This window comes from Globicephala melas, chromosome 4 (assembly GCF_963455315.2).
Source record: "Globicephala melas chromosome 4, mGloMel1.2, whole genome shotgun sequence".
Taxonomy (NCBI): domain Eukaryota; kingdom Metazoa; phylum Chordata; class Mammalia; order Artiodactyla; family Delphinidae; genus Globicephala; species Globicephala melas.
Window position 1 is genome coordinate 52,464,611 of NC_083317.1, and position 13,741 is coordinate 52,478,351.

Sequence of the window (13,741 nt, forward strand, 5' to 3'; positions counted from 1 at the left end):
AAAATATCTTCACATACACTAAGGTAGGTAATTATGATTGTAAGGGCCAAGGTTATGACATAACTTTTTTAATACATCCAGAAAATGGTTATAAAAGAACATTAGTATTAGATTTGTAAGAAAACTGACCCCATGTTCAGTGGTTTTAAAACTGAAGCTGTATGTAAGGAAAAACATTTTAGGTAGTTGAACTATGGTAAAACTCTGTAATGCAGCAATTTCCTTTGTTGAAACACAAAACAAAATCTTAAAAACACCGTTTATCTTAAAACATCACTTATAACAATACACAACTCCCACTCTTATGTGAAATGAAGCCGTGATTTCCAGTTGAGGTCTTAATATAAAATTCATTCAACATCTGGGCACTTTTCCTTTAAGCTAGTAAAGGAAAAGTAGTATTGGAATTAATTCCTTTTATGAGACCTCCTTTATTTTGTAGGTATACTTGGCAATAATATCTGTTACCAGTTATAAACACATTTAATACAAGTCATATTCTGAAATTCTAGTGTTATTTTTAAGTATTACCTTGAACGTCCTTTTAAATACTAAGAATATTAAAAAAAAATCTCAAGAGCTCAGCTGTACTTCATCAGCATGAGCACAAACACATCATCATTACGACTTTGTATTCTAATATAAGTTGGATTCCCTGGGTTTTTAAAGAATGGTATTCAAACTGTAGCACATTATATCTTACCACAAGAGAAAAGCAAACTTAAAAATGTCTAAAAACTCATGCATAGCTAGTACAGACATGAACCCTATGTGAAGAAATAAGCAAAAACATTTGGCCCATATAAGGTATATGTAAGTTTAACACACGCCAGTAAAATCCACATATTCTGATTATCATTATGACATATTCATATCATTAAATATTGTTACATCTACAAACTTCAGAAAATTATAAACTTTTATGGGGGGAGGAATAAAACATTTGGAAGGCTCTTTGTATATGTAGACATACATTTACATGCACACATCCTTTTTAGAAAAAGGAAAATATTTTTAAATCAATTAAATTTTTTGAGTTATTTTCATAGAAAGCTTATATACATAAGTAAGTCACCATCAATTATTTACATCACCATAAAAAATAGGAGAAATGGAATTTATAAGATGTGGCAGTTATACCAGAATCCTCAACGATTGTCTTAAAAAGGCCTTAATATCAATAAAAACGTTACTGCAAAATAAGCACTATTAGTACCCCAAAGGCACACTGCATAGTCTTAAGTTTCTGATGGAAAGATCTAATCCAGAAGGCAAGCTGAGTCCCTCTCCTGGTGTGAAATAAACTAGTGGACAGCTTGGTAGCCCTGTAAAGCAGCATGTGAGCAAATATCTTGTTGGAAAAAAGTATCTTATTTTCTGTGGTTTGACTGTGTCTGTAAAGAGAGTTCAGGGAATAGGCTGAAATAGTTGATGTTACACCTAGCTGAGGCCCTCAGAGGTAATAATCAGGACTATTTTATCACTCAGGTAAAGCCAGTTTAGGTTTCTGGTAAATGCATATTTGGGGATGTTTCAACAGGGTTTGTGACTTAAAGTTCTTCCTTGAAATTTCTAGTGTAATACTAACTGGAATTCCTACCAGTTGAAATCATATATGTGAATGATGTCCCTCTGGGCTCAACAATACCTGCCTGTTACGGTGCAAACTGTAAAGAAGCTGTGAAAATAGAGCATTTAGGCCACAACTCTTCTCATAACTTGAGTATATGTTTCTGTTAATCCAGAGCTGGTGGTACTGAATGCTATTTTAAATCAGTCATGGCACTCTTCTCAAAGTTGTATTTTAATGTTATTTCCTTAAGGGATTTGCTTCCTTCTCCTATATATATTGTAAGGTACTGTCTCTCTCCTTCTTCTTGACTTTCACATTTTTTCATCATTCTGGAAATCTACCCTTTCAAATGGAAATACAGTGTTTCAGTGGGTACCCATGGATATATCTGAAATATTGGAATGACTAGAAGTAAATTGGTAAAAACAGCACAGACCAAAATTTGAAATGGTTAATAAAATTTTCTGTTTTTCTGAGTTATAGTCAAGTGTAAAAACTTACAAAACTGCAGAGGGATTTTTGCATCTCCCATGCATGTCATCAAGTACAGAACTACTGTGCTGATAATTCTCAAAGCAGCTAAATAATTATCTTGATTCGGAAGTTACAGAATGGACAGCTCTCACTATTAACAAATCTGTGAACTGAGGTTTGAGCTTAAAAGCAAACCAAATCCAGCAATACATAAAAAGGATCATACACCATATCAAGTGGGATTTATCCCAGGGTTGCAAGGATTGTTCAATATCCATAAATCAATCAACCATATTAAACTGAAGACTAAAAACCATATGATCATCTTAATAGATGAAAAAAAGATTTTGATAAAATTCAACATCATTTATGATAAAAAACTATCCAGAAAGTGGGCATATAGGGAACATAACCTAAACACAATAAAGACCATATAGGGCAAACCCACAACTAACATCATACTCAATGATGAAAAGTTGAAAGCATTCTCTCTAAGACCAGGAACAAGACAAGGATGCCACTCTCACCACTTTTATTCAACATAGTTTTGGAAGTCCTAGCCATGGCAATCAGAGAAGAAAAAAATAAAAAGAATCCAGATTGGAAAGGAAGAAGTAAAACTGTCAGTTTGCAGACCACTTGCTACTATACACAGAAAATCCTAAAGATGCCACCAGCAAACTGCTAGAGCTCATCAATGATTTCTGTAAATTTGCAGGATACAAAATTAATATACAGAAATCTGTCTCATTTCTATATATTAACAATGAAATATCAGAGAAATTAAGGAAACAATCCCATTTACCATCACATCAAAAAGAATACAATACCTAGGAATAAACCTACCTAAGGAGGCAAAAGACCTGTACTCTGAAAATTACAAGACACTGATGAAGGAAACTGAAGATGACACTAACAAATGGAAACCATGTTCTTAGATTGGAAGAATCAATATTGTTAAAATGACCATACTACCCAAGGCAATCTACAGATTCAATGCAAGCCCTATCAAATTACCAATGGCATTTTTCAGAGAACAAATAATTTTAAAATTTGTATTGAAACACAAAAGACCTTGAACAGTCGAAACAGAGAAAGAAGAACGGAGCTGAAGGAATCATGCTCCCTGACTTCAGACTGTACTACAAAGCTACAGTAATCAAAATAGTATGGTACTGGCACTAAAATAGACACATACATCAATGAACAGGATAGAAAGCCCAGAAATAAACCCACACACTTATGGTCAATTAATATATTGGGTTGGCCAAAAAGTTCGTTCAGATTTTTCTGTAAATGTTATGGAAAAACTTGAACAAACGTTTTGGCCAACCCAATATAACAAAGTAGGCAAGAATATATGATGGAGAAAAGACAGTCTCTTCAATAAGTGGCACTGGGAAAACTGGATAGCTGTATGTAAAAGAATGAAATTAGAACATTCTCTAACACCATATACAAAAATAAACTCAATGGATTTAAATACGTAAATGTTTTTAAAACATTTTAAAACATAAAATGTTTTATAATGTTTTAAAACATAAAAAATGTTTTAAAATGTAAATGTAAGATCAGATACTATAAAACTCCTAGAGGAAAACCTAGGCAGAATGCTCTTTGACATAAACCACAGCAATATTTTTTGGATCCATCTCAATGCTCCTTGACATAAACCACAGCAATATTTTTTGGATCCATCTCCTAGTGTAATGGATATAAGAGCAAAAAACCAAATGGGACCTAATTCCTGTGTTGTTGTTGTTTTTGTTTTTTTTGGCTGCACCACATGGCATGTGGAACTTCCCCAACCAGGGATTGAACCATGCCCCCTGCAGTGGAAGCACAGAGTCTTAATCACTGGACCACCAAGGAAGTCCAAATGGGACCTAATTAAACTTAAAAGATTCTGCACAGCACAGGAAATTATAAACAAAACAAAAAGACAACCTACAGAAGGGGAGAAAATTTTTGCAAATGATGTGACCAAAAAGGGATTAACTTGCAAAATATACAAACAACTCATACAGCTCAATATATAAAAAAAAAAAAACCCAATCAAAAAATGGGCAGAAGACCTAAATGGACATTTCTCCAAAGATGACACACAGATGGCCAAGAGGCACATGGAAAGATGCTCAACACCGCTAACAGAGAAATGCAAATGAAAACTACAATGTGGTATCACCTCACACCAGTCAGAATGGCCATCATCAAAATGTCTACAAATAATAAATGCTGGAGAGAGTGTGGAGAAAAGGGGACCCTCCTACACTGTTGGTGGGAATGTAAATTGGTGCAGTCATTACGGAGAACAGTAGGAAGGTTCCTTAAAAAACTAAAAATTGAGTTACCATATGATCCAGCAATCCCATTCCTGGGCATATATCTGGAAAAGACAAACTAATTCGAAAAGACAGATGCACCTCAGTGTTCATAGCAGCACTGTTTACAACAGCCAAGACATGGAAGCAACCTAGGTGTTCATCAACAGAAGAATGGATAAAGAAGATGTGGAGGACGAGGGGAAGATGGCGGAAGAGTAAGACGCGGAGATCACCTTCCTCCCCACAGATACACCAGAAATACATCTACATGTGGAACAACTCCTACAGAACACCTACTGAATGCTGGCAGAAGACGTCAGACCTCCCAAAAAGCAAGAAACTCCCCATGTACCTAGGTAGGGCAAAAGAAAAAAGAATAAACAGAGACAAAAGAATAGGGACGGGACCTGCACCAGTGGGAGGGAGCTGTGAAGGAGGAAAGGTTTCCACACACTAGGAAGCCCCTTCGTGGGCGGAGACTGCGGGTGGCAGAGGGGGGAAGCTTCGAAGCCACGGAGGAGAGCGCAGCAACGGGTGCGGAGGGCAAAGTGCGGAGATTCCCGCACAGAGGATCGGTGCCGACCGGCACTCACCAGCCCAAGAGGCTTCTCTGTTCACCCGCCGGGGTGGGTGGGGCTGCGAGCTGAGGCTCGGGCTTTGGTCAGAGCTCAGGGAGAGGACTGGGGTTGGCGGCATGAACACAGCCTGAAAGGGTTAGTGCACCACGGCTACCCGGGAGGGAGTCCTGGAAAAGGTCTGGATCTATCAAAGAGGCAAGAGACTTTTTCTTCCCTCTTTGTTTCCTGGTGTGCGAGGAGAGGGGATTAAGAGCGCTGCTTAAAGGAGCTCCAGAGATGGGCACGAGCCGCGGCTAAAAGCGCAAACCCAAGAGATGGGCAGGAGACGCTAAGGCTGCTGCTGCCGCCACCAAGAAGCCTATGTGAGAGCACAGGTCACTATCCGCACGTCCCTTCTGGGGAGCCTGTGCAGCCGGCCACTGCCAGGTTCCCGGGATCCAGGGACAACTTGCGCAGGAGAACGCACGGCGAGCCTCAGGCTGGTGCAACACGTGCCGGCCTCTGCCGCCACAGGCTCACCCCTCACTCCGTGCCCCTCCCTCCCCTTGGCCTGAGTGAGCCAGAACCCCCGAATCAGCAGCTCCTTTAACCTCGTCCTGTCTGAGCGAAAAACAGACAAGCTCCGGCGACCTACACGCAGAGGCAGGGCCAAATCCAAAGCTGAGCCCCTGGGAGCTGTAAGAACAAAGAAGAGAAAGGGAAATCTCTCCCAGCAGCCTCAGAAGCAGCAGATTAAAGCTCCAAATCAACTTGATGTACCTGCATCTGTGGAATAAATCAATAGACGAATCATCCCAAATTGAGGACCGTGTGGATGAAAGGCTCTCGGTGCTGCAGCCAGGAGTCAGTGCTGTGCCTCTGAGGTGGGAGAGCCAACAAGAGACTTCCCAGCTCCACATAATATCAAACGGCAAAAATCTCCCAGAGATCTCCATCTCAACACCAGCACCCAGCTTCACTCAACGACCAGCAAGCTACAGTGCTGGACACCCTATGCCAAACAACTAGCAAAACAGGAACACAACCCCACCCATTAGAAGAGCGGCTACCTAAAATCATAATAAGTCCACAGACACACCAAAACACACCACCAGACGTGGACCTGCCCACCAGAGAGACAAAATCCAGCCTCATCCACCAGAACACAGGCACTAGGCCCCTCCACCAGGAAACCTACACAACCCACTGAACCAACCTTACCACTGGGGACAGACACCAAAAACAACGGGAACTACAAACCTGCAGCCTGCAAATAGGAGACCCCAAACACAGTAAGATAAGCAAAATGAGAAGACAGAAAAACACAGCAGATGAAGGAGCAAGATAAAAACCCACCAGACCTAACAAATGAAGAGGAAATAGGCAGTCTACGTGAAAAAGAATTCAGAATAATGATAGTAAAGATGATCTAAAATCTTGGAAATAGAATAGACAAAATGCAAGAAACATTTAACAAGGACCTAGAACTAAAGATGAAACAAACAACGATGAACAACAAAATAAATGAAATGAAAAATACTCTAGATGGGATCAATAGCAGAATAACTGAGGCAGAAGAACGGATAAGTGACCTGGAAGATAAAATAGTGGAAATAACTACTGCAGAGCAAAACAAAGAAAAAAGAATGAAAAGAACTGAGGACAGTCCCAGAGACCTCTGGGACAACATTAAACACACCAACATTTGAATTATAGGGGTTCCAGAAGAAGAAGAGAAAAAGAAAGGGACTGAGAAAATATTTGAAGAGATTATAGTTGAAAACTTCCCTAATATGGGAAAGGAAATAGTTAATCAAGTCCAGGAAGCACAGAGAGTCCCATACAGGATAAATCCAAGGAGAAATACGCCAAGACACATATTAATCAAACTGTCAAAAGTTAAATACAAAGAAAGCATATTAAAAGCAGCAAGGGAAAAACAACAAATAACACACAAGGGAATCCCCATAAGGTTAACAGCTGATCTCTCAGCAGAAACCCTACAAGCCAGAAGGGAGTGGCAGGACATACTGAAAGTGATGAAGGAGAAAAACCTGCAACCAAGATTACTCTACCCAGCAAGGATCTCATTCAGATTTGATGGAGAAATTAAAACCTTTACAGACAAGCAAAAGATGAGAGAGTTCAGCACCACCAAACCACCTTTACAACAAATGCTAAAGGAACTTCTCTAGGCAAGAAACAAAAGAGAAGGAAAAGACCTACAATAACGAACCCAAAACAATTTAGAAAATGGGAATAGGAACATACATGTCGATAATTACCTTAAATGTAAATGGACTAAATGCTCCCACCAAAAGACACAGATTGGCTGAATGCATACAAAAACAAGACCCATATATTTGCTGTCTACAAGAGACCCACTTCAGACCTAGAGACACATACACTCTGAAAGTAAGGGGATGGAAAAAGATATTCCATGCAAATGGAAACCAAAAGAAAGCTGGAGTAGCAATTCTCATATCACACAAAATAGACTTTAAAATAAAGACTATTATAAGGGACAAAGAAGGACACTACATAATGATCAAGGGATCAATCCAAGAAGAAGATATAACAATTGTAAATATTTATGCACCCAACATAGGAGCACCTCAATACATAAGGCAAATACTAACAGCCATAAAAGGGGAAATCAACAGTAACACATTCATAGTAGGGGACTTAAACACCCCACTTTCACCCATGGACAGATCATCCAAAATGAAAATAAATAAGGAAACACAAGCTTTAAATGATACATTCAACAAGATGGACTTAATTGATATTTATAGGACACTCCATCCAAAAACAACAGAATACACATTTTTCTCAAGTGCTCATGGAACACTCTCCAGGATAGATCGTATCTTGGGTCACAAATCAAGCCTTGGTAAATTTAAGAAAATTGAAATTGTATCAAGTATCTTTTCCAACCACAACGCTATGAGACTAGATATCAATTACAGGAAAAGATCTGTAAAAAATACAAACACATGGAGGCTAAACAATACACTACTTAATAACGAAGTGATCACTGAAGAAATCAAAGAGGAAATCAAAAAATACCTAAAAACAAATGACAGTGGAGACACGACGACCCAAAACCTATGGGATGCAGCAAAAGCAGTTCTAAGAGGGACCTTTATAGCAATACAAGTTCACCTTAAGAAACAGGAAACATCTCGAATAAACAACCTAACCTTGAACCTAAAGCAATTAGAGAAAGAAGAACAAAAAAACCCCAAATTAGCAGAAGGAAAGAAATCATAAAAAGCACATCAGAAATAAATGAAAAAGAAATGAAGGAAACGATAGCAAAGATCAATAAAACTAAAAGCTGGTTCTTTGAGAAGATAAACAAAATTGATAAACCATTAGCCAGAGTCATCAAGAAAAAAAGGGAGAAGACTCAAATCAATAGAATTAGAAATGAAAAAGGAGAAGTAACAACTGACACTGCAGAAACACAAAAGATCATGAGAGATTACTACAAGCAACTCTATGCCAATAAAATGGACAACCTGGAAGAAATGGACAAATGCTTAGAAATGCACAACCTGCCAGGACTGAATCAGGAAGAAATAGAAAATATGAACAGACCAATCACAAGCACTGAAATTGAAACTGTGATTAAAAATCTTCCAACAAACAAAAACCCAGGACCAGATGGCTTCACAGGCAAATTCTATCAAACATTTAGAGAAGAGCTAACACCTGTCCTTCTCAAACTCTTCCAAAATATAGCAGAGGGAGGAACACTCCCAAACTCATTCTGCAAGGCCACCATCACCTTGGTACCAGACAAGGATGTCACAAAGAAAGAAAGAAAACTACAGGCCAATATCACTGATGAACATAGATGCAAAAATCCTCAACAAAATACTAGGAAACAGAATCCAACAGCACATTAAAAGGATCATACACCATGATCAAGTGGAGTTTATTCCAGGAATGCAAGGATTCTTCAATATACGCAAATCAATCAATGTGATAAACCATATTAACAAACTGAAGGAGAAAAACCATATGATCATCTCAATAGATGCAGAGAAAGCTTTCAACAAAATTTAACACCCATTTATGATAAAAACCCTCCAGAAAGTAGGCACAGAGGGAACTTTCCTCAACATAATAAAGGCCATATATGACAAACCCACAGCCAACATCATCCTCAATGGTGAAAAACTGAAAGCATTTCCACTAAGATCAGGAACAAGACAAGGTTGCCCACTCTCACCACTCTTATTCAACATAGTTTTGGAAGTTTTAGCCACAGCAAGCAGAGAAGAAAAGGAAATAAAAGGAATCCAAATCGGAAAAGAAGAAGTAAAGCTGTCACTGTTTGCAGATGACATGATACTATACACAGAGAATCCTAAAGATGCTACCAGAAAACTACTAGAGCTAATCAATGAATTTGGTAAAGTAGCAGGATACAAAATTAATGCACAGAAATCTCTGGCATTCCTATACACTAATGATGAAAAATCTGAAAGTGAAACCAAGAAAACACTCCCATTTAGCACTGCAACAAAAAGAATAAAATATCTAGGAATAAACCTACCTAAGGAGACAAAAGACCTGTATGCAGAAAATTATAAGACACTGATGAAAGAAATTAAAGATGATACAAAAAGATGGAGAGATATACCATGTTCTTGGATTGGAAGAATCAACATTGTGAAAATGACTCTACTATGCAAAGCAATCTACAGATTCAATGCAATCCATATCAAACTACCACTGGTATTTTTCACAGAACTAGAACAAAAAATTTCACAATTTATATGGAAACACAAAAGACCCCGAATAGCCAAAGCAATCTTGAGAACGAAAAAGGGAGCTGGAAGAATCAGGCTCCCTGACTTCAGACTATACTACAAAGCTACAGTAATCAAGACAGTATGGTACTGGCACAGAAACAGAAAGATAGATCAATGGAACAGGATAGAAAACCCAGAGATAAACCCATGCACATATGGTCACCTTATCTTTGATAAAGGAGGCAGGAATGTACAGTGGAGAAAGGACAGCCTCTTCAATAAGTGGTGCTGGGAACACTGGACAGGTACATGTAAAAGTATGAGATTAGATCACTCCCTAACACCATACACAAAAATAAGCTCAAAATGGATTAAAGACCTAAATGTAAGGCCAGAAACTATCAAACTCTTAGAGGAAAACATAGGCAGAACACTCTATGACATAAATCACAGCAAGATCCTTTTTGACCCACTTCCTAGAGAAATGGAAATAAAAACAAAAATAAACAAACGGGACCTAATGAAACTTCAAAGCTTTTGCATAGCAAAGGAAACCATAAAGAAGACCAAAAGACAACCCTCAGAATGGGAGAAAATATTTGCAAATGAAGCAACTGACAAAGGATTAATTTCCAAAATTTACAAGCAGCTCATGCAGCTCAATAACAAAAAAACAAACAACCCAATCCAAAAATGGGCAGAGGACCTAAATAGACATTTCTCCAAAGAAGATATACAGACTGCCAACTAACACATGAAAGAATGCTCAACATCATTAATCATTAGAGAAATGCAAATCAAAACTACAATGAGATATCATCTCACACCAGTCAGAATGGCAATCATCAAAAGATCTAGAAACAGTAAATGCTGAAGAGGGTGTGGAGAAAAGGGAACACTCTTGCACTGCTGGTGGGAATGTGAATTGGTACAGCCACTATGGAGAACAGTATGGAGGTTCCTTAAAAAACTACAAATAGAACTACCATATGACCCAGCAATCTCAATACTGGGCATATACCCTGAGAAAACCATAATTCAAAAAGAGTCATGTACCAAAATGTTCATTGCAGCTCTATTTACAATAGCCCAGAGATGGAAACAACGTAAGTGCCCATCATGGGATGAATGGATAAAGAAGATGTGGCACATATATACAATGGAATATTACTCAGCCATAAAAAGAAACGAAATTGAGCTATTTGTAATGAGGTGGATAGACCTAGAGTCTGTCATACAGAGTGAAGTAAGTCAGAAAGAGAAAAACAATTACCGTATGCTAACACATATATATGGAATTTAAGAAAAAAATATGTCATGAAGAACCTAGGAGTAAGACAGGAATAAAGACATAGACCTACTAGAGATTGGACTTGAGGATATGGGGAGGGGGAAGGGTGAGCTGTGACATAGCAAGAGAGTGGCATGGACATATATACACTACCAAACGTAAGGTAGATAGCTAGTGGGAAGCAGCCGCATAGCACAGGGAGATCAGCTCGGTGCTTTGTGACCGCCTGGAGGGGTGGGATAGGGAGGGTGGGAGGGAGGGAGACACAAGAGGGAAGAGATATGGGAACATATGTATATGTATAACTGATTCACTTTGTTATAAAGCATAAACTAACACACCATTGTAAAGTAATTATATCCCAATAAAGATGTTAAAAAAACAGATGTGATATGTATGCAGAATGGAATATTACTCAGCCATAAAAACAAATGAAATAATGCCATTTGCAGCAACATGGATTGACCTAGAGATTATCATACTAAGTGAAGTAAATCAAAGACAAGTATCATATGCTATCACTTATATGTGGACTCTAAAAAAATGATACAAAGTTATTTACAAAACAGAAACAGACTCACAGACATAGAAAACAAACTTATAGTTACCACAGGAGAAAGGAGCAGGGAGGGATAAATTAGGAGTTTGGGATTAGCAGATACACACTACTATATATAAAATAAACAACAAGGACCTACTGTATAGCACAGGGAACTATATTCAATATCTTGTAATAACCTATAATGGAAAAGAATCTGAAGACGAATATATATATTCAGTTTTATATATATATATATATATATATCAGTTATATAACAATCACTTGGCTGTACCGCTGAAACTAAAACATCATTGTAAATCAACTATACTTCAAAAAAAGTCAAAATACAGTTAATGAAAAAAATACTGATATAGGACAAAAATCTACATAGGAAAAACTTCTGATGTTCATAATTATGAGACAGATGTATTTTTTCAGTTGCTCAAAATATGTGTATGTTCACCATAACACAGATATCGGCGACTCTTCCCTCCTCCCTTCTACCCCTCCACCCATCCAAGGAACATGTGCTAGGCCCTCTTCTAGACACTTGGGGATAAAGCAGTGAACCAAACCACGTGTGTATATTCAAAGCAGTACTCTAGCAGATGAGATAGACAAGCAAATAAATGAATGAAAGGTGCTATGAAGAAACATAAAGCAAAAGAGGGGGATAGAAAGTGACTGTGTCAAGTAGGGGGAGCTATTTTAGATATGGTGGTCGAGGAAGACCTCCCAAAGAAGCAAAGCAGCAACATTCCATTAATAATGGTTATGAGTACGACTTGTATTTACTAAAATGGAACAAGCTTCTACTTGATGACTGGCAGTAGAGCACTGCATGATAGCCCTAAATAAGCTATGAAAATGAATAGTTTGGTGCTAATACTAATTCTAAAGAGATTTCTTCCTTTAATGGAGAAATAAGAGAATGCAGCAGTTCGGTATATAAAGACCTCAATCCCATTTCTCATGTCTGATAAGGCAAAACAAAAGTTAGAGAATGAATAGATTTTGGATCACAGAACATGCTTTACTGACATATCAAAGTTAATATTAAGGCTTAATGTTTTCTTTTCCGTGAGACAATTTTGTAGGCATTCTTCTCATAATACATGCTTTATAAGCAAATGCAATGGTGGTAAAAATACTTTCTTAGGCTGGCGGTGCTCAATTATACACTGAATAAAAAGGTGCTCCGAAAAGCACTGTACAAACATAAGGTATTATTATTACTATTATTAGCCAACTCACCTGAAGATGAAGGAAGCTGATCATAGTCCTGTGATGTTCTGTTGGATTTGACATTTTCACCTGGTAATCTCCTAGCAGGAGGCAAAGGAACCTGGCCACTTGCTGGATCAAAGAAGGGATCTTAAAAATAAAGATAATTTTCAGATTAAAACTATTATCTCTGCTAACTGGCTAAAGAAAAAAAATAGAAATTCTCTATAAAGATCAACTTTTGAAAATAAAACATTTCATGACTGATAGTACCACTTTCTAATTTGCATATTTTCTAATTTATTCATCACTTGCTCAAATATGCTTTTCCCATTTATTCCTAATTAATACACACTACTAACTTTGTAGTTTTCAGATCTCTTACTTGATGGGTAAAATTGTTGATGGCAAAAACTGCTTCTAATTTTAATTTTCTGTCCCAGTCTGTCCTGTACAATGAATAGAAACTGTTGTCAAAGAAAAAAATGGGTTTTGAATTTTGCCTGTAAGAATATTATATCAGTTAATCTGTCTAAGCATTAGGCAGACATAATCTGTAAAATGGACCTGACATTTGGGATTTGTGAGGATTAAATGAATTCATGTCTATGAAATCTCCTGTACATATAATGTGCCTTTTAAAATACTACATTGAGGGCTTCCCTGGTGGTGCAGTGGTTGAGAGTCCGCCTGCCGATGCAGGGGACACGGGTTCGTGCCCCGGTCCGGGAAGATCCCACATGCCGTGGAGCGGCTGGGCCCGTGAGCCATGGCCGCTGAGCCTGCGTGTCCAGAGCCTGTGCTCCGCAACGGGAGAGGCCACAACAGTGAGAGGCCCGAGTACCATAAAAAAAAAAAAAAAAAAAAAAAAAATACTACATTGGGCATCCTATGCAAAAAATTGTTAGTTGGCTCACTGGACAATAAATTCAATTATTAAAAATTATGCTATTATTAACATTAAGGTTTGTATAAGTAATAAAATGTGTTG

General features: G+C 37.9%; 1 protein-coding gene across 4 annotated transcripts in view; it reads right to left on the bottom strand.

The window, feature by feature from the left end:
• The window catches only part of CBLB (Cbl proto-oncogene B), a 410,825-nt gene that overhangs the window by 11,134 nt on the left and 385,950 nt on the right, over positions 1–13,741 (bottom strand). For 3 of the 4 annotated variants that reach the window (XM_060298032.1, XM_060298033.1, XM_030861086.2), the window contains one exon: positions 12,781–12,900. In XM_060298032.1, the coding sequence (XP_060154015.1) occupies positions 12,781–12,900 (120 nt within the window). Of the gene's footprint in view, positions 1–203; positions 382–12,780; positions 12,901–13,741 lie in introns of those variants that run through there. The other variant, XM_060298034.2, reaches the window with a different exon arrangement.